Source organism: Oncorhynchus clarkii, chromosome 9 (genome assembly GCF_045791955.1).
Source record: "Oncorhynchus clarkii lewisi isolate Uvic-CL-2024 chromosome 9, UVic_Ocla_1.0, whole genome shotgun sequence".
NCBI classification, from domain to species: domain Eukaryota; kingdom Metazoa; phylum Chordata; class Actinopteri; order Salmoniformes; family Salmonidae; genus Oncorhynchus; species Oncorhynchus clarkii.
The window spans coordinates 13,725,184-13,751,325 of record NC_092155.1 but is presented as its reverse complement, the minus strand read 5'-3'; the positions used below and the strand labels follow the sequence as shown (position 1 = coordinate 13,751,325).

Below are 26,142 nucleotides of genomic sequence, written 5' to 3'. Positions count from 1 at the left end.
AAAATAGTAAAAATAAAGAAAAACCCTTTAATGAGTATCCAAACTTTTGACTGGAACTGTAAGTGATCGTACACGTCTGTGTGTGTGCACAATTATCTCCTCACCGTCAAAGTCGACGCTTCCATCTCCATTGATGTCAATCTCCTTGAGGATATCTTCCAGCTCTCCTTTCTTCAGTTTCTCCCCCAGAAAACACTTCACCGCTTCCTTCATCTCATCCTGACTGATTTTCCCATCACAGTCTTGGTCAAACTGAGAGGAGAGGTGAGGAGGGGAGAGGGGTGAGGCGAGGAGGGGTTAGAGGAGAGGCGAGGAGGGGTGAGAGGAGGAGTGAGGAGAGGTGAGGAGGAATGAGGAGAAGGGAGGGGAGAGGTGAGGAGAGGATGTTGAGGACGAGAGGATGGGGGTGATTAAGTAAACAGGTGAGTTAATATTGGTTGAGGGCTGAATCTGAATTTGAGGAAGAGTAGGTCAGCTCAATCATGCAAGGATGTAAACGCTGGAGGATGAACGTTTGAGTTATAATGCCTGTGTTTTTATTTGTAGTGTCATTTGGTTCCAATCTCAATCTCTTACCTGAGAGAAGGCTGATCTGAGCTCCTTCAGCCCCAGCATGTCAACAGTCTCCCCCATTATCCTGGGACCCATTAGCTCACAGAAGTCATCAAAATCCATCAGACCACCCACTGCAGAGAAACATACCAATCAACAATCAGGACACAGATAGGGACTGGACCAACACACCAATCAACAGTCATGTCAGTCATGTCACTACATTGACATGAGTCTGTATCTGTTCTCCTCTCTGTCTTTCTCTCTGTCTTTCTCCATCTCTCTTTCTCCCTCTTCAGCAGTCATATCACACAATCCTCATCTTGATCTCCAGCAGAACTATAACGGGTCTGTAACAGGTTAGAACAGGTTATAAAAGGTCTATAACAGGCTATAACAGGTCTGTAACAGGTCTATAACAGGTTATAACAGGTCTGTTACAGGTTATAACAGGTCTGTAACAGATTTATAACAGGTCTGTTACAGGTTATAACAGGTCTGTAACATATTTATAACAGGTCTGTAACAGATTTATAACAGGTCTGTAACAGATTTATAACAGGTCTATAACAGGTTTTGACAGGTCTGTAACATGTTATAACAGATCTGTAACAGGTCTGTAACAGGTTATAGCAGGTCTGTAACAGGCCTATAACAGGTTTGTAACAGGTCTATAACTGGTCTGTAACTGGTCTGTAACAGGTCTGTAACAGATTTATAACAGGTCTATAACAGGTTTTGACAGGTCTGTAACATGTTATAACAGATCTGTAACAGGTTATAGCAGGTCTGTAACAGGCCTATAACAGGTTTGTAACAGGTCTATAACTGGTCTGTAACTGGTCTGTAACAGGTTAAAACAGGTCTATAACAGGTATGTAATGGGTCTGTAATGGGTCTATAACAGGTTTGTAACAGGTCTATAACTGGTCTGTAACTGGTCTGTAACAGGTTATAACAGGTCTGTATGTAACAGGTCTATAACAAGTCTGTAACAGGTTAAAACAGGTCTGTAACAGGTTAAAACAGGTCTATAACAGGTCTGTAACAGGTCTGTAACAGGTTACAACAGATCTGTAACGGGTCTGTAACAGGTTATAACAGATCTGTAACAGGTCTGTAACAGGTTATAACAGATCTGTAACAGGTCTGTAATAGGTTATAACAGGTCTGTAACAGGTCTGTAACAGGTTATAACAGGTCTATAACAGGTTATAACAGATCTGTAACAGGTCTGTAACAGGTTATAACAGGTCTATAACAGGTTATAGTAGGTCTGTAACAGGTTTGTAACAGGTTATAACAGGTCTGTAACAGGTTATAACAGGTATGTAACAGGTCCATAACAGCTATATAACAGTTATAAGACACTCACTCCTCATCTTAATCTGTTGTACTATTTCCAGAAGCTCCATCTCAGTGGGCATGTAGCCCATGGTCCTCATGCACTCTGCCACGTCCTTGTAGTTCAGGTAGCCGTCGCAGTCGTAGTCAAACTCCTTGAAGGCAAAGTCCAGCTCTGCTCCAAACGTCAAATGTTAGAGGTCAGAAGGTGATGATGACACCATGGAAGTCGAATTACTAGAAAGAACATTCCCATTCCCATTCCCAAGTCAACATTCTGTGATGGCTGGGCTGACGGCCATATTGATTCTACCCCTGACAGTACTGCCAAAGTTCTGTGGTCTGAGGGGAGTTTTGTCCATTCTAGTCATGCTATTTCTATGGATGACTCAAAGCTACCCCCCTTTTACAAATATAATGTCTGGCTGAATCCTAACTTGAGTAATACGAGCTCAATGTATTGAGTGGTGCTACTGGTCAACCTACTTGAAATAAAGCATTCTACTGTATATGCAACATCACTGTGCTAAGAAGACTCACCATCCAACTCAGCTTGAGCCAACTCTCTCTCCTAAAGGAAGACAGCAGGGGAGAGGTGTTTTAGAGAGAAACAACACTGTCTGACAATACTTCAATCAGGCTTACATTTTGTGTAATATTATAGCGCATGACTTGCAGAAGATCCCCATGTACTACAATGTGGATAAGGGCAACCTTGAAGACGTTGGGACAAAAACAGATGCTTATGGCTGGAAGTTTAGGACAGGAAATGTTAGATTTAGACTGTTGTGTAAGAGGAGATCATTCTGGTACTGTAGTGAGGTAAATTAGTGAGGGATTGGGGACAGGTACAGTTAAGGACGTTTCCTTCTCATGGTGGATTAAATCATTAAGAGTTCCACCCTGTTTCTCTGGGAAAACATTCAACCTCGTTCACACGTGTGTGACGTGTTGTGTTGACACGCACAGCCGACATGCTCACACAGCATGCTCAATACGATCTAGTTTTAAGTTCTGATTTGAATTCTTCTTTCCTTAATCGATGTCCCCGGGTTAAGTTTCATAATGTCAGGAAACATTTCAAAGGAAGACAACAGCAATTGTTCATAAAACATAAAACATGATCTGGTCTAAACATGATTAAAATAACCGTCTAACTTTCCCCTTTTGTTCGATGCTCTTCCAGCATCTTCTAGCCTTAATCCTAATGAGTGGTGAGAGGATAACTACTCCCCCCCCACCACCACACACACACAGTCATACACACAGGAAGGCACGGATGCAGCATGCTGGCAGATAAGCAGGCACGCACTCACATACATCGGCATGCAGAGATCCGAAGCTCAGCTAAAATAGCAGCTTCCCTGACTTTTCACTCCCCACCAAACACCAGCCTGCTGTTAGCCTAGCATGTCGCTCACTAAGTGGTGTGGGGTTATAGGTCAGGATTATGGGTTAGGGGTCAAAGGGTAAAGTAGCTGTGTGTATACCGCTCCAAACACGCTGCAGAGCAGGGTGGTGTGTATCTTCTCCATGTCTTGTCTCTTCTGCTCTTTCTTAGACACCTTCTTGGGAGCCGACTCTGAACCCGAGGCTGAGGACTTCTGGGAGGATTTACCACCTTTGCTAGGAGCCAAGAGAACACAGGGGTTCATATTAGAGACAATGACAAGCGGTATCTTACCGGCTCAGTGGCCGTGTGGTTAGAGTGTCCGACCCTGAGATTGGAAGGTTGGGAGTAACACTAAAAGACTGTAAAATGGGAGACAATGCGTCTCTGCTTGGCACTCAGCGTTAAGCAGATAGATTGGGGGTAATGCTCTGCGACAGACTAGCGTCATGTCCACTCCAGGTGGTGTACTTGTTCATCAAGCTGCCTCACGTTACAGAAACAGGAGATGGCCGTTCTATCAGCCATTCTTGCTCACACATGCCAATGCTGGTGCAAGGATACTTACTTATCATCTCGCCGCCTTGACTTAACATAATCACCATCGGGTGAATGCATAGAAATAAGGTCATCACTCAATGGCCCCTTCGTACACCTTGACTTAACATAATCACCATCGGGTGAATGCATAGAAATAAGGTCATCACTCAATGGCCCCTTCGTACACCTTGACTTAACATAATCACCATCGGGTGAATGCATAGAAATAAGGTCATCACTCAATGGCCCCTTCGTACACCTTGAAGTTTTACAACTGAAGTAAGACGCATTTGGTACAACAAGATAAAAACAGAGATATTTTCTGCAACAACAAAACAAAAAAAACGATCCAGGTATCGTGGTGAAGACACCACTTGAAATTATTTTTGGGCCAAAAACATCAGGTGTATCACAACCGCTTTGTCAGCCTCAGGCAACATATCAGTGTGTACGGTTCCAATGTCTCTCAATAACTTTATTGTTGCCCAACATTCCCACTGTCTTTCCCTGCTGTGAATTCTCCTGTCTCAGATGATCTTACCTGTCTGTGGAGGCTGCAGACGTTGCCGAGGTTACAGAGGTTGCAGACGTTGCCGAGGTTACAGAGGCTGCAGAAGTGGTGGATGGGGTCTTAGACATACTGGAGAAAAATGTGGAAAGTTACTCAGTTGTCACACACTCACAAAAAAATATGATTTCTATTCAAGTCTAGCCAATCACACTGAGGGAAAAGAGGTGTCACCTACTTTAGGGATACACAGTCAAGGAGTAGGTCATCAACCAATCTCACCTTCTATTCTGTGCAAAGAGTTCAAACTGATAATTGATCTGCGTTGTCCTTACCTTCAGCTGTCCGGTACAAAACCAAAAGCTAAAGAAAGAAATAGGAGGTGCAGTCTTTCTCCTTCAGTAATGTGAATGACAGGATTGGGTCCTTTTGCTCTCCTCTCCTTCATCCCTCCCTCCTTCCCTCCCTCCCTCCGTCCATCCGTCAGAGAGTATTATCATGTGATTACCTGGCTAAATGTGTCTAGGTCAGATAACCAAACAACACGCGTGACAGAGTGTGATTGACTGTGGCTCTGTCATACACACACTCACGCACACATTGTCACAACGTGTGTGTGTGTGTGCGTGTGTGTGAGTGTGAGTGTGCGTGTGACGGATACAACTCATTTATTTAGTGAAGTAGTGCACATTTTCAAAGGCACAAAGATGAATGATGTTTAATTGAAATTGTATTTCAATTCATCAAATGCAGAGCAAATGAATTGATGAATAAAAAGGTAAGATAGGATTCACATGAATAGGCCGTGTGGTAACCTTTAATCTGACAGTCCTCTTTCAGTTGGTGTTTACCAAGTGTAGATGCAGGGTTGGGGTCAATTCCTTTTCAATTCAGTCAATACAGGAAATAAACTGAAATTCCGACATCAATTTCAATTTACCTCATTGCCTTCTATGAGAAAAAAATTGGAAACAGAATTGGAATTTCAGTTTGTTCCTGAATTGACTAACTTGAAATGGAATTGACCCCAACCCTGCATAGATAATATTTATGCTTAAGTATATACCAAGTCAAAAGCGAACTGCAAAACACACCAGAACCAAAAATGGGCAGCTGACACAGGGCACACTGGTAGCCCTGAGCCCTCAGAGCCCTGGCAGCCCTCAGAGCCTTGGTAGCCCTCAGAGACCTTGTAGCCCTGAGAGCCCTGGTAGCCCTCAGAGCCTTGGTAGCCCTCAGAGACCTTGTAGCCCTGAGAGCCCTGGTAGCCCTGAGCCCTCAGAGCCCTGGCAGCCCTCAAAGCCTTGGTAGCCCTCAGAGCCCTGGCATCCCTCAGAGCCCTGGTAGCCCTCAGAGCCCTCAGAGCCCTGGCAGCCCTCAGAGCCCTGGCAGCCCTCAGAGCCCTGGTAACCCTCAGAGCCCTTGCAGCCCTCAGAGACCTTGTAGCCCTGAGAGCCCTGGTAGCCCTTATAGACCTGGTAGCCCTCGGAGCCCTGGTAGCCCTCGGAGCCCTGGTAGCCCTCAGAGCCCTGGTAGCCCTCAGAGCCCTGGTAGCCCTCAGAGCCCTGGTAGCCCTCAGAGCCCTCAGAGCCCGGGTAGCCCTCAGAGCCCGGGTAGCCCTCAGAGCCCTGGTAGCCCTCAGAGCCTTGGTAGCCCTCATTGGAGACCTTCAATACAATACAACTTTATTGTCCATATGTTACAGTAAAGAACAGAGATTTGTCATGTGCTTATAATCACAAAACACACAGACCTGGCAGACGAAGTGGGCCTGGAGGTGGTCAGTGTACCCGCCTCGCCTCGATCCCAGTTTGGCCTCAAGGTCGTAGGGGACAGGGTTGAGACGACGGGCCCTATCAGCCTCCTGGTCCCACTGGTCATTGTGGACTGGGCTGGGTGAGGATGGCGATGGCTCCTCAGATACCAATGGAGAAGGAGGAGACGGATTCAGTCTGATCATGTCACTGTAGAGGCGGTTACAGCCTGTGCTGTACGTCCAGCTGACCAGGAGGTGGGCCTGACGGGCAGCAAGGCTGGGGAGGGGCAGCCAACACAAGCCACACTGGTAAGCCTGGGAGCCCTGGTCGTCTGGTGCCTCAGTGAGGTCCTGTAGGATGGACACGCGGTGGAGGAAGAGCATGGAGGTGGTCGGGACACTGGAGGTGCCGCCCAGTTTCACCTCAGGGTCGTTGGGTACGGAGTAGAGGCATTGGGCCCCGTCGGACTCCTGGTCATGCTCCTGGATACTAAATACCTATGGAGGGAAGACAGGCAGAAGTAAAGGCTTAGTCCCAAATGGCACCCTATTCTCTACATAGTGCACTACTTTTGATTAGAGAAATGGCACCCTATTCCCTACATAGTGCGCTACTTTTGATTAGAGAAATGGCACCCTATTCCCTACATAGTGCACTACTTTTGATAAGAGAAATGGCACCCTATTCCCTATGTAGTGCACTACTTTTGATCAGGGTCCATAGGGAATTGGGACCTATGCAAAATTAGGCTTGTAAATTCGAGAAAAAAGTAACATTTAAACAAATAAATAATAATAATAATAAATAATATAAATAAATAATTATAATGGAAACGTTTGGATGTCATTGTAACTCAGACACATCTTCTTATTAAAATAAATGTTTCAGTTCTGAAATGATTTCATTGTCTTTGGGTGATAAATGCATTCCAGTGTAATATTTGGTTCTGTTTCCCGGGAAATAACGTGAAATTCGGACACTTAATAGAATGCCATTATCAAGGAACCCTAATATCATAATTGATATCTATCATGTATTCGATTTTGACAGAAGCTTATTTCCCCGGAAAACAGAACCTAAGGTTCGACTTTTTCACCAAAGAAACGTGCTTACGAATGTCATTTTAAAAACGTATGTGTAAGTGCTTTTTTTAAGTGTGTGACGTTGAATAAATATTATTCAATAGCTTTATTGTTTGCTTATTGTCTAATCTAGGTTCAAACACCTTTTAGGTGTTTCATAGTGCAAAACGGGTTTGGAATCAGGTTTATTTATTTATTCTAACAGATTCGAATGGAAATAGTGAGTCGTTCTTTCCATTCAGTTGGACATGATAGACAGGGCTCTGGTCTCCTAGACTAAGTGTTAACTCCAGGCCAGGCTGATAGAGAGGAGGAAAGGGAAGCGCTGACTCTCTTCCTAGGATGTGACAGAGGTTAGCTTGGGCAAAGGACACTTATTTTAGAGTACGCAGCAGCGGACTGTGGAAATGGTCAAATGATGCAATAGACTACACATAGGACTACATTAATCAATAGGCCTAAGCAGTTGTGTTTTTATGTACGTACACGTAGGTTACGTGCGTGCATGCGCGTAGCATTTTCAATTTCTCAATAGGAAATAGCTGAAATAGCAAGGAATTATGAATGCCACGATGAGGTCAAAGTGAAAAAGTTTTATATACGACACTTAGCACTCAAACTTCTGGAAAAATGTATCTGAGGATTGAGAAAACAGTTCAACTTTCCCAGTCAATGGCCTATATTTACAACAGCGAACTCCTTCTGTTGACAGAACAGCGCGGTGGATTTAAGAAAAGAAATAAACTTTATTTGTTCAGTCAGCGATTATTAACCTGTTCCCTGCAGTCAGCTGCACTTTCTTCGCACCGATGGCACAGTGGAGTGGCTCGTGTGCCAAACGTCACAGGACAGGACAATTCTGATGGAGTTGGGAAATCCTCTGTAAGCAAAACAACGGATGACAATCACCGATTTTTCACCAAAGATCTGACTTTGGAATAAGTAACGCTTCTATGGACCATTAAGTGACAACACAATATTGATATTCTTCTACGACAAGGCATCTCTAAGTCAGCGGTTTTAACGTCTCACGCCCTCTTCGACAGTGATAGTAAACGTTTGTGACGTACTCTATGGATAGTGTGCGCACGGCGCGAGGAGGGTGCAGATGCTCATGATATCCAGCTTCGCTCGGGGAGTTTAAAGTAGGGCTACAACATGAAAAAGTTAATTATGTCAACCGCGGAACCAGAGGTGGAACCCGTGGCGGTGGTTAACCGTATGGACACTAGCACTCGCCATTACCGGAGAGAGCTCTCAGCAGAAGACCACAACCATGATCCGGTAAAAAAGGGGACCAGAAGTAGAAAAATGGGTGAGTCATTGATCCATAAAGTGACATTAAAATGACACACAGATCCACAATCTGCCTCTGCAGTAGTAGCATACCGTGATATTGTTTTTAGGACTACCAGTCAAGTCTCAGAACACCTCATTCAAGGGTTTTTCTTTATTTTTACAATTTTCTACATTGTAGAATAATAGTGAAGACATCAAAACTGTGAAATAACACATATGGAATCATGTTGTAACCAAAAAAGTGTTAAACAAATCAAAATATATTTTATATTTGAGAATCTTCAAATAGCCACCCTTGGCTTTGATGACAGCTTTGCGCACTCTTGGCATTCTCTCAACCAGCTTCATGAGGTAGTCACCTGGAATGCATTTCAATTAACAGGTGTGCCGCCAACCTTAAGTTATTTTGTGGAATTTCTTTCCTTCTTAATGCGTTTGACCCAATCAGTTGTGATGTGACAAGGTGGGGGGTGCACAGAAGATGGTCTTTTACCACAAGGGTTAAGTCCATATTATGTCAAGAACAGCTCAAATAAGCAAAGAGAAACGACAGTCCATCATTACTTTAAGACATGATGGTCAGTCAATCCGGACAAATTCAAGAACTTTTAAAGTTTCTTCAAGTGCAGTTGCAAAAACCATCAAGCGCTATGATGAAACTGGCTCTCATGAGGACCACCACAGGAAAGGAAGACCCAGACCTACCTCTGCTGCAGAGGATAAGTTCATTAGTTACCAGCCCCAGAAATTGTAGCCCAAATAAATGCTTCACAGAGTTCAAGTAACACACACATCTCAACATCAACTGTTCATAGGAGACTGCGTGAATCAGGCCTACATGGTTGAATTGCTGCAAAGAAACCACTACTAAAGGACACCAATAATAAGAAGACTTGCTTGGGCCAAGAAACACGACCAGTGGACATTAGACCGGTGGATATCTGTCCTCCTGTCTGGAGACCAAATTTGAGATTTTTGGTTCCAACCGCCGTGTCTTTGTGAGACGCGGTGTCGGGTGAACGGATTATTTCTGCATGTGTATGTCCCACGGTAAAGCATGGAAGAGGTGTTATTATGTGGGGGTGCTTTGCTGGTGACACTGTCTGTGCTAGTCATACAAGCTCAGTTTAAAAGAGGGTTATTTGACAACTTGATTGTTGTTTCAGTTCTATCTATGGTGGTCTGTTTTGTGACCCTGCCCCCTTTCTCTCAATTCTTCCTTCTTGTTTAGTTGGGGACACTGTTATGAAATCAGAACTTGACAGATTTCCTCCTGTCTCCCTCTCTCTCTGTGTGTGTGTGTGTGTGTGTGTGTGTGTGTGTGTGTGTGTGTGTGTGTGTGTGTGTGTGTGTGTGTGTGTGTGTGTGTGTGTGTGTGTGTGTGTGTGTGTGTGAGAGAAAGCGATAGCACACACAGGAAACATGGGTAGAGGACTAGGGATCATAACTTTTCCTGCTCTTGTCATAATAAACACATAAAGGACATTTCAGCCGCTAGCCAAAAGGCCCATAAAGGACCTTTGGGCATGTCACCTTTTAATTTTTAGGTTATTTTGTTTACCTACTTCTTACAATCGATCAAAGTAGCATACATACTGTGTTCAGTATTAAATGAACATGTCTGTATATTGCAGAGCGCTCCAGCTCCAGAGGAGCAGGCACATCCGAAGACGGCTTCCCAACAGGTGACTAACTAATAACTGTATTTACTTTACAAGGCTGATCTAGAATCAGTTCCCACTGGTCCATATAATCTTATTCATTATGATCTACAAGGCTAAACTGATCCTAGATCATACCCTGAGACACTGTATTAATACAGACCCAGAAATATGACACCTTTCAGTGAAAGGGGGATTTCCATTTTCAATCGTCCAATGTATGTATATCAGACACTTCATTCTCATTGTGGAAACTCAGAATTTAACAGAATGGAATTTCATGAAGGTTCCAACCACAGTATTTCCAAAAGAAGGGGGGAGAGTTTGGGGTTTGGCTGTGGTAGTTGGAGTAAAGTTATGGTTTATGGGTTTAACTCTCTCTCTTGCCATTATGAGCTCTAAGATTCAACTGTGGGTTTTGAATGACTCATTCTGCTATGAACCATCAGGCTATTTCATACAGCCTCATGCTTCCAGTATCAACATAGGGGTAGAGAGTAGCCTGAGTGCCAGCCTATTTGTGCTATCATGCCAACTCCCTGTCACTCAATAATGACGGCAATGGAGACAGATCTGGGACCAGGCTAGGTTGAGCGCAACACACACTGCTGTAGTGGTTTGACCCACGCTATGACTGCAGACTCAAAGTCAACCATTAAAAAGGAGAGGTGACATATTACAATCATATAAGTTATGAGGTAAGAGGTTCATGTTCGTTCAGTAGGAAGCAGTTTTTATATTTTGTATATTTCTACTGTGGTTTTTAGTGTACCAATAAACAACTTACTGCAGTTATTGTGTGTTCTGCACTCTTTCTTCTCTTGTCTCACCAAAGCAGTAGCCTGTATGCTATTAAACTAGAATTCACTAGCCTGGTCCCAGATCGGTTTGTGCTGTCTTGCTAACTCCTATGGTTATTGTTACATTTGGTGTGACAGTGACCATAGGAGATGGCAAGACAGCACAAACAGATCTGTGACCAGGCTGGAAATTCACTTCTCATTATGGAAAAATCATGTATTTGACAGGGAATTTGAACTATGATTATTGTACCTTGGACCTGAGAGAGCCTGAGAAAGCCACTTTGAAGTCATTGATTAATCTCTGTGGGTCATTCACTGTCAATCACAGGGTCACCAGACCAGTCCCTTACTGAAAAACAACATGAATGTCATGTGGACACATATTAAGTGTTCCAAAAACACATGTTTTCATGTGATCGCGTGATCGTATGTGAAGTTAATATGATAACACGAGACATGTAAAGCAACATGTGATAACATGGAACTACACATGTGAAAACGTGATCAAGTGTTCCAAAAACACATGATTTCACATTCAATTTCACATGTGAAATCATGTGGTTTTTCTGTAAGTGGTGAGATGATTGTGTCCAAAATGGCCGTTGGTTAATAAAGAAACAGGAAGTAAAGTTGAGGATACAGTATTAGTACTGTATCTGTCAGGATATTGACATTGTTGTTTTGAGTCGTTTTTAGTCTTTTAACTATGACAAACCTCAAACGACACTTTTGAACTGCTGACTGAAGTGAATTACTTCTACGTGGTGTTTTGAGAAATAGCATTATTGTTTATTACAAAGTCACCAGAGTATCTCTGTCACCTCTTCTCTCCTACAAAACATTAACTAGAGAAGGATTGCCCATACTCAGCTTGTCATAGACTGTAATGGTGATTTTTACCGTGTCCTTGCATGTTTCCAGCGCTGCCCATGCTGTTGGCCATGGTGGAGGGGCCGGACAAGCTTCCTGCAGACGAGGGGTCACAGGAAGTGCTGAGGGGGAAACTCCGCCTCCTGGAGGCCGACAGCATAGAGGTCAACGCTCTCTTCATGGTATAACACTCTATTAACCTTTATGTATCCAGGTTAGTCTTGTCACAGGTTGGCATTTATTTTCAGAAATCTTGACCCGGAGGCATTGCTGCAGAGTGGTCAGTAGCTAGCACAGCCACAAAATCATAAAACCTGATATTAACCTTAAATGAAGACACAAAATATCATTTTTGTTTTCATGAACTACGATATAGACAATTTTGACTTTGCAGTTGGCCCATTTAGTGGAAATCGCTCAGTTCTGCTTCCAGGGAAAGATTCAGGACAATAAATGTTAACCTATGTAATTTTCATGTAATCTTTATGTACTCCTGTAATCTATATATGCTGCTAAAAATGCATTTGCTATGATACTGTACTCAGCACAGTCACACCCCATTTTGTCAATGCTTTGTCACAGCTTTTGTGGAATTATCGCAAGTGTGAAAAGTTATAGTGAATATAATGAATGCATTGTGTATGGTCATATCACCAGTTTTGCATTTGAAGTGTTTGTGTTATCAGGTTGTATTTGTTCTTATTGAGTTAGTACTTTATTAACATATTACATTGCTTTATACAGTAGTTTGTGAGAAATCATGTACATTTAGAACTCTTCTCTGTTCTCCTCTCCTGTACTTTTAGGAACTATCAGCTCGGCTTGTTTCCATCAACTGTGAAGAAAACGCCATATTTGTCACATTCAAAACATTTGAAGAGATATGGAGGTTCACCACGTATTACACAATGGGTAATGTCGTCTAGTATAAGAAGTACTAGATATAGTATGGGGTTTTTATTTACATGAATGATACACAAGTTCTGAATCCTAACTTAACATACATGGTTATAGAATACAGTGGGGCAAAAAATTATTTAGTCAGCCACCAATTGTGCAAGTTCTCCCACTTAAAAAGATGAGAGGCCTGTAATTTTCTTCATAGGTACACTTCAACTATGACAGACAAAATGAGAAGCAAAATCCAGATAATCACATTGTAGGATTTTTAATGAATTTATTTGCAAATGATGGTGGAAAATAAGTATTTGGTCAATAACAAAAGTTTATCTCAATACTTTGTTATATACCCTTTGTTGGCAATGACAGAGGTCAAACGTTTTCTGTAAGTCTTCACAAGGTTTTCACACACTGTTGCTGGTATTTTGGCCCATTCCTCCATGCAGATCTCCTCTAGAGCAGTGATGTTTTGGGGCTGTTGCTGGGCAACACAGACTTTCAACTCCCTCCAAAGATTTTCTATGGGGTTGAGATCTGGCTAGGCCACTCCAGGACCTTGAAATGCTTCTTACGAAGCCACTCCTTCGTTGCTCGGGCGGTGTGTTTGGGATCATTGTCATGCTGAAAGACCCAGCCACGTTTCATCTTCAATGCCCTTGCTGATGGAAGGAGGTTTTCACTCAAAATCTCACGATACATGGCCCCATTCATTCTTTCCTTTACACGGATTAGTCGTCCTGGTCCCTTTACAGAAAAACAGCCCCAAAGCATGATGTTTCCACCCCATGCTTCACAGTAGGTATGGTGTTCTTTGGATGCAACACAGCATTCTTTGTCCTCCAAACACGACGAGTTGAGTTTTTACCAAAAAGTTATATTTTGGTTTCATCTGACCATATGACATTCTCCCAATCTTCTTATGGATCATCCAAATGCTCTCTAGCAAACTTATGAATTGAAAAACTGTATGGCAGAGAGGGATGAGGCAAAGGTAATAGCAAATAAATCTGACAACACAGCAGACTGGCAAACATACAGTAAATTGAAAAGTCACGTAACTAAACTAAACAAAAAGGAGAATGAAACTATACAATGGAAGAAAGATGAATGAAAGTTAAAAGTGCTGGAGTACTTTAAATACAATTATAGGCAAGAACGCAAACTCGGCTCCATCTTTCATTGAGGCAGATGGCTTGTTCATAACAAAACCCTTTAATATTGCCAACCACTTGAATAACTGTTTTGTTGACAAGATTAGCAGACTTAGGTATGACATGCAAACAATAAATGCTGAGTCTTCATATTCATGCATAATGGACCAAATAATGAAAGACAAGCACTGTAGTTTGAAGTTCCTCAAAGTGGGTGTGGAAGAGGTGAAAAAAATAGGGACAAATCACCTGGTGCCAACAACCTGGATGGTCAATTGTTTAGGTTGGTAGCAGAATACATTGTGACTCCTGTTTGTCACATCTTCAATTTAAGCCTAGAAGATGCCGTTTGCCCTCAGACATGGAGGGGTCTGAGGTCATTTCTACCGAAATATAGCAGAGCACCCTTTAATGGCCTCCCGAGTGGCGCAGCGGTCTAAGGCACTGCATCTCAGTGCAAGGGGCTTCACTACAGTCACTGGTTCGAATCCAGCCATGATTGGGAGTCCCATAGGGTGGCGCACAGCGTCGGCCTACCCCGGCTAAAGCCGAACGTCATTGTAAATAAGAATTTGTTCTTAACTGACTAGTTAAAAAAATATATATGTGTTTAAATGGTTCAAATTGGCAACCAATCAGCCTGTTGCAAGTGCTTAGCAAACTTCTGGGAAAAAGTAGTTTTTTCAAGTTATTTTACAGAAAATAAAGGGCACTTTATAAAGGGCACTGACACAAATGACTGATGATTGGCTGAAAGAAATTGATAGTAAAAAGATTGAGTTGTTTTGTTAGACTTCAGTGGATTTGAATCCTCTGCCTTTATTATGGATAGAGTTACAATTATAATAGAACACAGAGGGTTTTCATTAATGGAATCCTCTCTCTCTCTTCGTTAATGGAATCCTCTACATATTCAGTGTGGTGTACCGCAGGGCAGCCGGCTAGGGCCATTTTTGTTTTCTATTTTTACAAATGACCTTCCACTGACCTTGAATAAAGCCTGTGTGTCTATGTACGCTGATGACTCAACAGTATACATGTCGCCTGTAGCATGAAAATAAATAACTGAGACACTTAACATAGAGTTCCAGTCAGTTATAGAATGGGTAACTAGCAATAGGCTGGTGCTAAATATCTCTAACTAAAAGCATAGTTTTTGGGACAAATCACTCGCTTAACACTAAACCTCATCTGGATCTATTATTGAATAATGTGGCTATTGAGCAAGTTGAGGAGACTAAACTGCTGGGTCTAACCCTAGATAGCAAGCTATCATGGTCAAAAGATATGGACTTAATGGTTGCTAAAATGGGAAGAGGTCTGTCCATGATAGGGCGTTGCTCTGCCTTCTTGACATCTCAGTCGACCAGACAGGTCCTACAGGCCCTAGTTTTGTCGCACCAGGACTACTGCCCAGCTTTGTGGTCATGTGTGGCAAAGAACGAGTGCCAGTAACATGCATGTCAGTCTCTCCTGGCTCAAAGTTGACTGCATCACTATTGGTCTTTGTGTGAGGTGTTGAAGGTACCGAACTGTCTGTTCAAGCAGTTGGCACACACAACAGAAAACATGCAACCAGAGGTATCTTCATAGTCCCCAGGTCCAGAACAGAGGCTGGGAAACGCACAGTATTAAATAGAGGCATGACTACAGGGAACTCTCTGCCACCCCAAGTAACTCAAGCTAGCAATTAAACCAGTTTTTAAAAAACAGATACAAGAACACCTTACAGCACAAAGGGGACTGTGACAAGACACAAGACATTTTTATAGTGTATTGTAATTTGCACTGTACTGTGTATTAGACCTAGATGTTGTGTGCATGTACTGATATGTAGGTGTCGTGACTTGACTTTTAACATTAATCTGAACACTGTTATATATCTAATCAACTGTGTTGTTACCCGATTAAATGAATCATGTAACAATTAACTCATTAGGATCTGGGGCACCACGAGAGCAGTTATTTAAAGAGTTACCATCTCCCGAATTAAACTCTAAAGGTCTTTACCTATCACATCTCTAAACAGTCAACTTATTAATCATAACCTTGTATCATATCATCATTCTGAACAGTCGTAACCTCTTTGCATCTGCAAAAACCCGAGCCTTACTCGGTAAGATTCAGTATTACGCAAATTGATTTAATTATTTATTTACTAGCTAATTAAATGGTAACACAAGATAAACATACACACTTAATACATTAAAAACAGGTCCCTGGTGGACTGACAACAATAGGGCTACTTGTTACAAAAGACATGGAGAGGGCGAGAGAGGGAGTGGGTCCGAGACACTTAACGTTGGTACATTTGGAAACTACTCTCACTTGATTTCTTACTCCCAGCGGGTGGCGGCACAGCAACCACCCGCGTGGAGTAAGCAATCATGTATGCATTTACATGAAAATTCTTAACCCATCATTTTATACAGTTTGTTCAAAAGGGGCGGTTCTGTCAGGCTGACACACTCTCTGACCTCAATCAAGGGGGCGGTGACTACTTACTGTGCACAGTTATAGAAACAATTTCCTCTTAGTTTCTAAAATCACATCCCTCTCTTAACAAAAACACTAATACTTTTTCATATAGCATGCACAACGCAGAGGATGGAAACTTTGTACATGTCGTATGTATACTTTCCAAGTTACAGTATTTCCTTTATAATATTTTTAATGACATCACAAAATAACAACCAAACCGACATTAGTGTTATTTTAGGTCGCCTCTGACAAATCCCCACATTCTGTATTAGAAATATTGTTCTAGTAGTTGCTTTTGAACGTGTTAGACTTTTGGCGCGAAAACTCTTCTTAAAACAAAGTACATTCCTTGAGGGAATTTAGAGAGGGATGTCTGAATGTTTTGTCCTTGATTTACAACAGGGTGTGAGGTGTTAATCCCCACCAGTTCCCTCCTCCCCCTCTGCGGGTGAGAGGGGGTCTGGTTGAAGTTATTTATTGCAAAGCTGATCTGACCTATTTGGATCCTCACAGGACAGTCATGACATAGGCTATATGTCACGTTTTAAATGTATGTATTTCAGTCCTTGACTAATAATGTTCTGTACTATGTATTATATCATGTTTCATGTGGACCCCAGGAAGAGTAGTTAATGCTTTTGTAGCGGCTAATGGGGATCCTAATAAATACCAAACAAAGTAGAGGTCTTCACGGGTTCGGGTGGACCCGATATACCCGACCCGGGCCTGAACAGGTTCGGGTCTGAAATAACAAAGTAACTGATTTTATATCTCCGATTGAAATCAATGCATAAACTACTTCTAGACCAGGACTTCTGACTGACCTCTGACATATTGACATCTGACCTCTGTTCCCCAGGCTTTCTGGGTCAGTGCATGGAGAACCTGCTGTTGGACCAGGACTTCTGGTTGAGTTCTCTGGACCAGGAGTACTTTGCCATAGAGATCTCTATCCAAGAGGAGACTCTCAACCTCATGTACAAAGGCATCCTCATGCAAGAGGGTAACTCGCCGAGTGACACACAGATTTAAAATATCTGACTTCGACAGCTTTTGGTACCCACATTCACTGTGGTGTATTCAGAATAGTGTATTCAGAATATACAGAAGCACTTAATTTGATAAGTCAGCACATACAGATCACATGAACATTGAGTATCCATGTTATGCTGTTATGAGATGTTATACATGTTATACTCTTAATTACAATGCTACAAATGATTAGTTATTTAGTTATACCCACAAATAAAGTATGACAAATCTCCCCCTCTGTCAGGTTCCTTGTTCGCCAGCTGCAGCTCCACCCAGATGTTCGACAGCTCCACCTCTGGTAGAGACCTCTACCTGGAGCAGGGGGACATCGCCCTGTTTGAGCCCCCGTTCCTGGGCTCGGGGTGGACCGTACTCTCCCTGGGGGATGGAGCCCGGGGGACCAAACCCAAACCAGCCCTGGAGCCCGTCATCCCCTTCCACCAGTTAGTACTTTGCCTAGTGTATACTTAGCTATTTCATTCTTAGTCAATACAGAAGAAGCATACTGCTAATTTTCCAAGTTTCACCTTTTTATTCACGTATTTCGTTCCTGTTTCCGCCCTATAGATGGTTCCTCAAATCATGTGCGGAGAACATCTTAGTTGGCAGTGGCAAGCCAGCATGTGATTTCCCCTGCCAGTTTGGTAAGAAGAACCTTGTTTGAATTCCACTTGACAATCCTAATTCTAAGGGCTTCACTTTTCCTTTTTCTCATAGAATTAGAGTTATGTGGAGGAATTCTAATGAATCTCTCCTGTCCACCTCTCTCTCCCCATGCTAGCCACTGGCTCTTGCGTGGCCACTGTTGAGTATGACGCCGGTGGGCCAGACGAGCTAAGCCTGGAGCAGGGCGACCGCATCATCATTGTGGGCCTGTTGGTGTCGTGCTTCGAGTGGTTCACTGGCAGACTGGAGAGGACAGGAGAAGTGGGATTGGTGATGACAACACTGGTCAGACCGGCCGATAGCCTTTGTGAGTAAGTGTGTCCTTCTGCTGAGTTATATATTGATTACCTGGTTAACTGGTTAACTGGTTAACTGCATCAGATTAGCTGCGTCATCATGTATACAGTAGTGATATATTCATAGAATTAAATAGAACAATTACATGGTGATTGGTGTGCCAGCAACTATGCAGCTCGATGGTATCAGCTACTCAAGTGTAGTTTTCCACACTCAACAGTTTCCTATGTGTATCAAGAATGGTCCACCACCCAAAGGACATCCAGCCAACTTGACACAACTGTGGGAAGCATTGTAGTCAACATGGGCCAGCATCACTGTGGAATGCTTTCGACACCTTGTAGAGTCTGTTCCCCGATGAATTTAGGCTGTTCTGAGAGGAAAGGAGGGGGGCGGAACTCAATAATAGCACACTTGGTTTATCTCTATGGGTGTATTACAGTAAATGTACAAAGGCACACTGTGGACAATGCTTTCAGAGCCATGTTGAATTATATGTTCAAACCCACATCGTAGCTCCTCACGTTCCTTTCAGAAAGTTATCATTCTACCTTGTCTGAAATTAGTAGACATTTAGTTTTATTAACTCCATTCTAGGGCGTCTGACATTTTCCTAGAGAAAGAAGAGAGGTTGTTTTTCAAGCTGAAAGAAGATCAGATTAAAGAGGAGACAATCGCCTTGCTGAAAAAAATCAACCAGAATGATGTTGGACACGTCTACAAACTTGGTGAGACAGAAATTGGGAAATGATCAGGGGCTTTTCTTGGTGATGAACAGCTGCCAGCAAGTACAGCTTGTTTTTATTTTTTGCTCTCTTAGACGTGCTTACTGTGTAAAGACGGTCTGTTTTGATATTGATTCATTAATTATTGCTTTCATTCCAGATCTGATTGCTCAACCGGATTCTCCAAATGAACCAACTCAAAGTAGGGGTATTTATTGTCTGCTTTGTACTTATGGACTATTGGGTTTGAGTATTTTTTTTCTCAACTTGGAAAACTTTCAAATAATTCCCTTTTTCTGATTCTTCCCACATGTCAACAAAATCATAAATAATGATCTTCATCTAATGTCTTGCAGATGGTTCCCAAGGCAACATGGACGCTCACCAACAAGCAGAACTGAGGAGGAAGATTGAAGAGATTCTGCTAAAAGGGAAGATGAAATCGAAGGTGCCTCATGCAACTGTGACGACAAATGGAACTCTGGAGGACCAGAGTGAGACCTCTAAGACTACATTACCCAGCAGGCCTCACTTCACCATCCAACCAGTTGAGGAAGGCACCACCACCAACCAGGAGAAATTCCTTCCTCTTCTATCCTTCCTGGGTGGCAGCAACTACAAGCCAGAGTTTGGCGACCTCTATGGCCAAACTCCGGAACGGCTCCTCGCCACTTTCACTGGCCACTCGGACGACGTTGACAAATTAGTGGCGTATCTAGGTGTTGCCAGGGAAACTGCCAGGAAGAAACGTCTCCATTGGTCACAGAGCCGCCTCTGTTTCCTTTTGGGGAAACTCTGCGCAGGACGATCAAAATTTTCCCAGGCTCGCGTCTACTTCGAGGAGGCCCTTAGCGTCCCTCGAGACATCTTCACGGACATGCTAATGCTAGCTAGCATATACGCTAACCTAGCGGTGATCTATCTCATGCAGAAAAATACAGAGAAATACTTGGCTCTGTCGGAGCGGATCGCTGCGCTGCTAATGGGCATCCCTTACTGCGTCTCGACAGTGGAGAAAGACTCAGAAGTTCTGAAATTTATCCTGAAGAAGGCGGTGCTTAGTCACAATAAGATGGCAGAAGCCAGAGCATGCTTCCTTTTGGCCAAGCTCCACTGGAGGCAAGGTGAGGCGGCGGACACCATTCCCTTCCTGGAGAGGCTTCTGGTTCTCTTGACGGAGCCCCCTGGTGTCCGGAGCGTCGTGCCCAGCCATGGCTACCTCAGCCTGGCGGGGCTGTACAGCCAGCTCTCCCTCCCTCACCTCTGTGTCAGCTCTGCCAGGAGAGCCACGATGCATCCGTCTGCTAGGCTAGCCGATTGTCTGAATGGAATGGGGCTGGTTCTGGAGAACACAGACAGACTCTATGGGATCCGGAAGCAGGACGTCGCCATTCCGGCTCAAGTGGCTCCATATCTCAGCCGGTCGCTCTCCTTCACTGGGCAATTAGATGGAGTCGGTGGCACTGGTGACCACACTCTAAGCCAGGCTCTAACACTCTGCCTATCCCAGCTGTTTCAGGAACATGGGATGCTAGGTCACGCCGTACGCTCCATGCACACTCTCATAGACCATCATTGTGCGCCGTCATCATCATCGGGCACCTCTAGCATTCCTGAACGAAACATCGCCCTTGTGTGGCTAGCATGGCTCCACATCTGTAACAGCCAACCAGAGGTTTCTCTAGACGTCCTCGATTCAGTGCTGGCCTCCATGCCAGAACATTGCACTACCCCACAGGAAGGTACACTTAAGTTGTTATTTTGCACATACTATACTGTTGAACTTACTACTTACTTAATACTACATATGTATTTATTTTGTAGATATCTTGTAATGCTTGTTTGTGTTATTGTAAAAATATGTGAGTATTTGTATCGTTTATTTACTACTGCTGTAAGTATGACAAACTAATTTCCCCTTAGAGATTAATGAAGTACAATCTCATCTCAAGGACTGGTCCACAACATGAGGGGTGTAGCCTTGCGAAGCATGGGGGACCTGAGGAGGGCAGCAGAGAGCTACCAGACGGCCATTGATGTGTGTGAGGAGTTTGAGGACAGGGCTAACTGGGCAGTAGCAGAAGCTAACCTGGGGTTATTGTGTCTGAAGGCTGGGGCTAAGGTATATAATCAGAAATATATTGTTATTTTATTGTGTTACTATTTCCTTTTTTTATTTAGACAATTTTTCAAACTTTTTAACTCTGCATTGTTTGGAATAGGCTCGTAAGTAAGCATTTGTGACAAATAAGCATGTGACAAATAACATTTGATTTGATATATGAATTATGATGACAAAATTCCCAGGTTTTCCAGAAATCCTGTTTGGAAAGAATCCGTGAATATTCCAACAGGGATTTCCCGGAAAATCTGTTCATTTTGGGGAAAGTTGGTGAAATGTTGCTACTTTAATTAGGATTCCAGATAGATTAGCAGTCCTGTCTCTTCATCCTCAGAGGTTAGCGGAGCAGCATCTAACAGAAGCTGTTGAGATGTTGTCAGCGCTGGAGGGACAAGAACATGAGGTTCATTTTATTCATTTTTTATTTTTTACACATCCCTATTAGGAGAACTTTATTTGATTTATTTTTCATGTCAAAAAATTTACTATTTTATTTATTTATTTAGTTCTATGTAATATTTGCTATCGTTACAATTTACTGCAGGTGTCATTATGAATGCTTTCATAAAGCCTTTATAACAGCCATATAACATACATTATAACGTTTGTCATTAGTCGTTACCTTTTTTGTTATTCAAGGTGAACTTTACCACCGTGCTGTTGGAGCTGGGACAGTACTGTGTGAACCAGAGACACCTGGACAGAGGAAAGATCTACTATGAATGGGCTCTACTCATGGCTATCAAGTCAAACCACTCAGACAGTACGTTCATTTGTTATTTTTGGTTGAAACCATCATTTCCTATTGTCACCACAATGCTACAGAACACATGGCTCACATACAGGTTCAAACACTATTCTCGCCACTAGCCATCAGCTGAATCAACATTAGGAGGTATGGGGAGCCTCTGAGAACGTTGGTATTGGATCCAAGGAAAGGAAATACTCTCAAGCCTGTGGTTAGTTTTTGTTGGAGAAACCGAGATGCAGAATCTTTGATACGTGAATATTTCCCTGCTAAAATGACATTGGTTATGCATTCTACAGTTCTATAATGTATTTATTTAAGATTTGAATGTTTAAATATTAAGTTACTATATACTGAACATATGGCATGAATTTCATTTGCAATATACCCGATTCATCACTTCTGCCCCAAATATGTGTTACTCCTCTTGCTAATGTTGAGGCTTTAGCTCAGTAGGCTAACAGAAAGATGCTGTTAATCCGACTCTCCGTGCTCTATTCCCCTCTCCCAGGTCAGTTGAGCGTGACGCGACGCTTGTGCCACCTTTACAGAGCAGTGTGTCCGGATGAGGCCCAGTGCATCATCTACAACGAACATCAGCTGGCCCTGCTGGTGACCCGGGGAGACAGGAGACAGGAGGGAGAGGTGTTGGAGACCATCAGCCAGCTATACCTTAGTCTGGGGACAGAGAGGTCCGTCCGTCCATCCGTCCGTCCCTCTCTATCTATCTATCTATCTATTTGGCAGCAAATGATAACATTTCCCATGCTTTCCATCTCTGTGTCCAGGGCTAGGCGGTCTGCTCTGGACTACACCAAGCGTAGCCTGGGTATCTTCATAGACCTGGGCCGGAGGGAGAAGGAGGCTTACGCCTGGTTACAGGCTGGGAAGATATACCACCTGCTGGGCCAGACTGAACTGGTGGACCTTTATTTACAGGTCAGAACCTATTCTATAGCACAGTGCAGACAGCAGTCACTCAGAGTTACATTGACATGTTACCTCTTGTATTTCCTCCCAGGTGGCCCAAGATGTGGGGGTGAGTACGGGAGACACACACTTCATCCTACAGCTGCTGGAGGCAGCAGGGGACGTCTTCTTCAACAGCTCAACGGAGAGAGAGAAGGCTGTCTGCTTCTATGGGGTACGACACAGACGCACACACTGCTTCTATGGGGTAGGACAGAGGTGGTGTATGTATGTGTGTGACCCACCTCGTGTGTGTGTGTGTGTTAGGACCGTGCCCTGCCCATCGCGGTGAAAACCAGCAGTACAGAGGTCAGACTGAGACTGTCTAACAAGCTGGTGGAGCTGCTGCTGCAGATGAAGCTGTATGGAGAGGCTGTTGAGTACGCCCAGACCGCCCTGGACATCAGTGTTAAACTGGGTAGGACACACAACAGAGACAGTCCTTGCTTTTATTTTCCAATAGAAATATGTATTTACATATCGCAGATGCTCTTATCCAGAGTGAATTACAGTCAGTGCATTCCAGTAAGGTTTGGCAGGAAAAAACAACCACATCACAGTTATTATTACAACAACAACAAAAAGCCGCCATCAGCAGAATCCGTGCCAGGAAGTAAAAACAAGTGCAGCCTGGCTATAGCTCTTTCTGTGAAGAAATACTAACTAATGAAACCACGGTTGTACTTCATATAGGAAACCGTCTGAACGAGCGTGTGGCGTTCCACCGCCTGGCTACTCTGTACCACTGTCTGGGTCAGTTTGAGCTGGCTGAACACTACTACCTGAAGGCCCTCTCACTCTGCCCCACGCCCCTGGAGTTTGATGAGGAAACCCTGTACTATGTCAGGGTGTATCGGACGCTGGGGGACATTATATTCTATGACCTGAAGGTAATCAAATCAATCAATAAATCAATGGAATTCATGACTGGGCAGTTTGTTGTATTTTCAGGTTTTAAATACATATCTATAAGAAATTGAAATTTGATCCCAAAAGTTAAACTTTGAATTGCACTCCTTTGGAGAAATTCCATGTCAAGATGGAGTTGGTGCCAACCCTCGAAAACATGCAGAAAACATATGCATGAATTTCCATTTCATTATGGCTATATAACGTTTGATTTACATGGACCAAACCAAAACGGCTTCAACGATTCCTCCACTGACCCGAACCAACCTTACTTCTAACCCCTAACTTTTCACCTTTGACCCTTAGGACCCGTATGACGCCGCAGGGTACTACCACCTAGCACTTGCTGCAGCCATGGACATCGGCAACAAGAAGTCCCAGCTCCAGCTCTGCACCCGATTGGCTACCATCTACCACAACTTCCTGGTCGATCGGGAACTGTCCCTCTTCTTCTACCAGAAAGCACGAGCGTTCGCCTCCGACCTCAATGTACGACGCATCAACCTCTCGCCAGACCAGATCTTCAGCAGTATGTCACAGTACAAGACGAACAGGGTGAACATCCAGGAAGCAAGAAATAAGTCACCACCAAACGGCCATCTTGGTTTGAAGTTAGTGAGAAGAGGGGAGAGGTTATAGCCTGGACCCAGATCTGTTTGTGCTCTTACCAACTCCAATGCTCATTGTCAAGCAAAACATGACAATGAGTTACAAGGAGTTGCTATGATAGCACAAACAGACTGGCACTCAGGCTAGAGAGTTTATGGGTGTTGGAGGATATTGTGCCAAGTGGGCGTTGTAGGCCTTCGTTCGGTTTAAATATGTCATTTTTGAACTGCTGTGATTTTGCCAATCAGTGTTCTGTGCCTTACTGAACAATATCACTTAGAATAGAATCATACAGCAATGACTGAATATCTATAATTGTCTTTTGTCTTCAGTTGATGACCTGAAATGAGTAAAGTCATGGTGAAAGTAATGAATCATGAAAGATATCTCTAATAAAAAGTCAGAGAAGATAATGGAGAAGGTCCAGCTGTTGCAGGTTACAGTGGAGTGTGGAGTGAATTGCTCTGTGAGAGTGAAGACCACTTGGACTGCGCGGCTGGGCCCATATCCACAGTGTCTCATGGTAGGAGTGCTGATCTAGGATCTGTCCATACAGTCATATTTATTCTGATCCAAAAGGCAAAACTGATCCTAAGTCAGCACTCTGATAAGCCGTCAATGCCTTTTTTTGTATGATTAGCTAGTTTTCCATCCAATCGGCTCAAAGATTTTCATGCGAATATTCAGCAATCCCATCAGTGGTGTTTCCACCCAACGGACTTGTTGTAGATAACAAATCAATGCGTGATGACGTAGTGCACACAAAATGTACTTTTTCGCTTAGGTTTTCATGTAATTAATAAAAATTGAAAGAGTCAATGTGTTTCCATGGCATTTTTGTTTTTTTTACTCTACTGATAGTTTTGTCACAGAAACTGTTGAGTTGAATAGAAAATGTGCCTCCTCTGGTCTGGGCATGTGCACTCTAGCCAACAGGTGGCAGATCCACTACAGGTATGCTGTGGTGGTAGTCTACATCATGAGATTATTATGGATAAGAGAGAGAATATTTTTAGTTGTCAAATGTCGATCATCAAGTCACCAGAATAAGACCCTTGATATTTATGGGAAAGGAGCATCAAGCTCATCACCGTCCACTTTCCCCACCCTGTTAAGTTCATAACTTATTTCATCTGTAGCCTAATAGACTGCATGATTTCCTGAGTCATAGTGGGAGGACCACACACCATATAATCTCGTGACTCCAAGTTTACTTCCATATGATGGTTATAATATAAATGATTATATTGTATGTTGTGTAGTAAGCTGTTAGTAGCCCATGTGCTTCACTCTAATAATTTAGTCTATTTCCCCCTCTTAATTTCACATACTGTTCTGACTAGGCGGTGCACATGTAGCCTATAACCTGTTTTAGAGAAATGTAATCATTGAATATTGTAAGTGTTTTTATTGTTTGCTTATATGCCCCCTTTATCCTAAAATTCTGACTTGGTGTACAGGGAGAATACTGTAAGAACGGCCCTTGTTCTGAATTCTGTCACTCTACATTTCAAAAGTGCTGAACAAATAGTTATATTGACTACGTCTGTCATCGCTCGTTCAGTTAAGGTCTTAATCGAAATTATGGATTGCCTCTTATCCGCTTGTCATCCCCTTATGGTTTAGTTTGTACATATCAATTGTCAGTAGAAATCACGTTTGTTTAAGGAAGTCAGTCATATCAGCTATGTTTTTTTAAAGGCAATAAATGAGGCTGAATTAACTGT

General features: G+C 43.1%; 2 protein-coding genes across 5 annotated transcripts in view; one reads left to right on the top strand and one right to left on the bottom strand.

The window, feature by feature from the left end:
- LOC139415923 (calcium-binding protein 2-like) overlaps positions 1–8,245 on the bottom strand; it is a 15,124-nt gene extending 6,879 nt beyond the window's left edge. Inside the window, exons 1-8 of one of the 3 annotated variants that reach the window (XM_071164095.1) lie at positions 7,947–8,245; positions 6,088–6,588; positions 4,368–4,466; positions 3,387–3,522; positions 2,437–2,467; positions 1,928–2,071; positions 577–686; positions 105–252 (exon numbers count right to left, since the gene is read on the bottom strand). In XM_071164095.1, coding sequence (XP_071020196.1) covers positions 105–252; positions 577–686; positions 1,928–2,071; positions 2,437–2,467; positions 3,387–3,522; positions 4,368–4,466; positions 6,088–6,215 — 796 coding nt within the window. In that variant the 5' untranslated portion in view covers positions 6,216–6,588; positions 7,947–8,245. Of the gene's footprint in view, positions 1–104; positions 253–576; positions 687–1,927; positions 2,072–2,436; positions 2,468–3,386; positions 3,523–4,367; positions 4,467–4,616; positions 4,758–6,087; positions 6,589–7,946 lie in introns of those variants that run through there. The other 2 variants (XM_071164096.1, XM_071164097.1) reach the window with 2 other exon arrangements.
- LOC139415919 (SH3 domain and tetratricopeptide repeat-containing protein 1-like) lies at positions 7,973–26,142 on the top strand. 2 transcript variants are annotated; one of them, XM_071164086.1, is made up of 20 exons: positions 7,973–8,488; positions 10,107–10,157; positions 11,858–11,988; positions 12,613–12,718; positions 17,198–17,341; positions 17,615–17,813; positions 17,938–18,014; positions 18,152–18,347; positions 18,931–19,061; positions 19,219–19,260; positions 19,415–20,800; positions 21,011–21,180; positions 21,515–21,583; positions 21,820–21,943; positions 22,440–22,620; positions 22,717–22,867; positions 22,950–23,072; positions 23,165–23,315; positions 23,591–23,787; positions 24,113–26,142. In XM_071164086.1, exons 1-20 carry the CDS (start codon positions 8,332–8,334, stop codon positions 24,443–24,445), a joined length of 4,119 nt encoding a protein of 1,372 aa, XP_071020187.1. In that variant the 5' UTR covers positions 7,973–8,331; the 3' UTR covers positions 24,446–26,142. The 2 variants fall into 2 exon arrangements, with proteins under 2 accessions (XP_071020187.1, XP_071020186.1); XM_071164085.1 differs by having other exon boundaries at positions 8,225–8,488; positions 19,219–19,266; positions 24,113–25,240.

Coding starts and splice junctions, on each gene's coding strand:
- LOC139415919 (XM_071164085.1), top strand. CDS start 8,332: ATGAAAAAGTTAATTATGTCAACCGCGGAACCAGAGGTGGAACCCGTG. Junction 17,814..17,937: donor CCCGTCATCCCCTTCCACCA/GTTAGTACTTTG, acceptor TCCGCCCTATAG/ATGGTTCCTCAAATCATGTG. Junction 23,316..23,590: donor GGACATCAGTGTTAAACTGG/GTAGGACACACA, acceptor TACTTCATATAG/GAAACCGTCTGAACGAGCGT.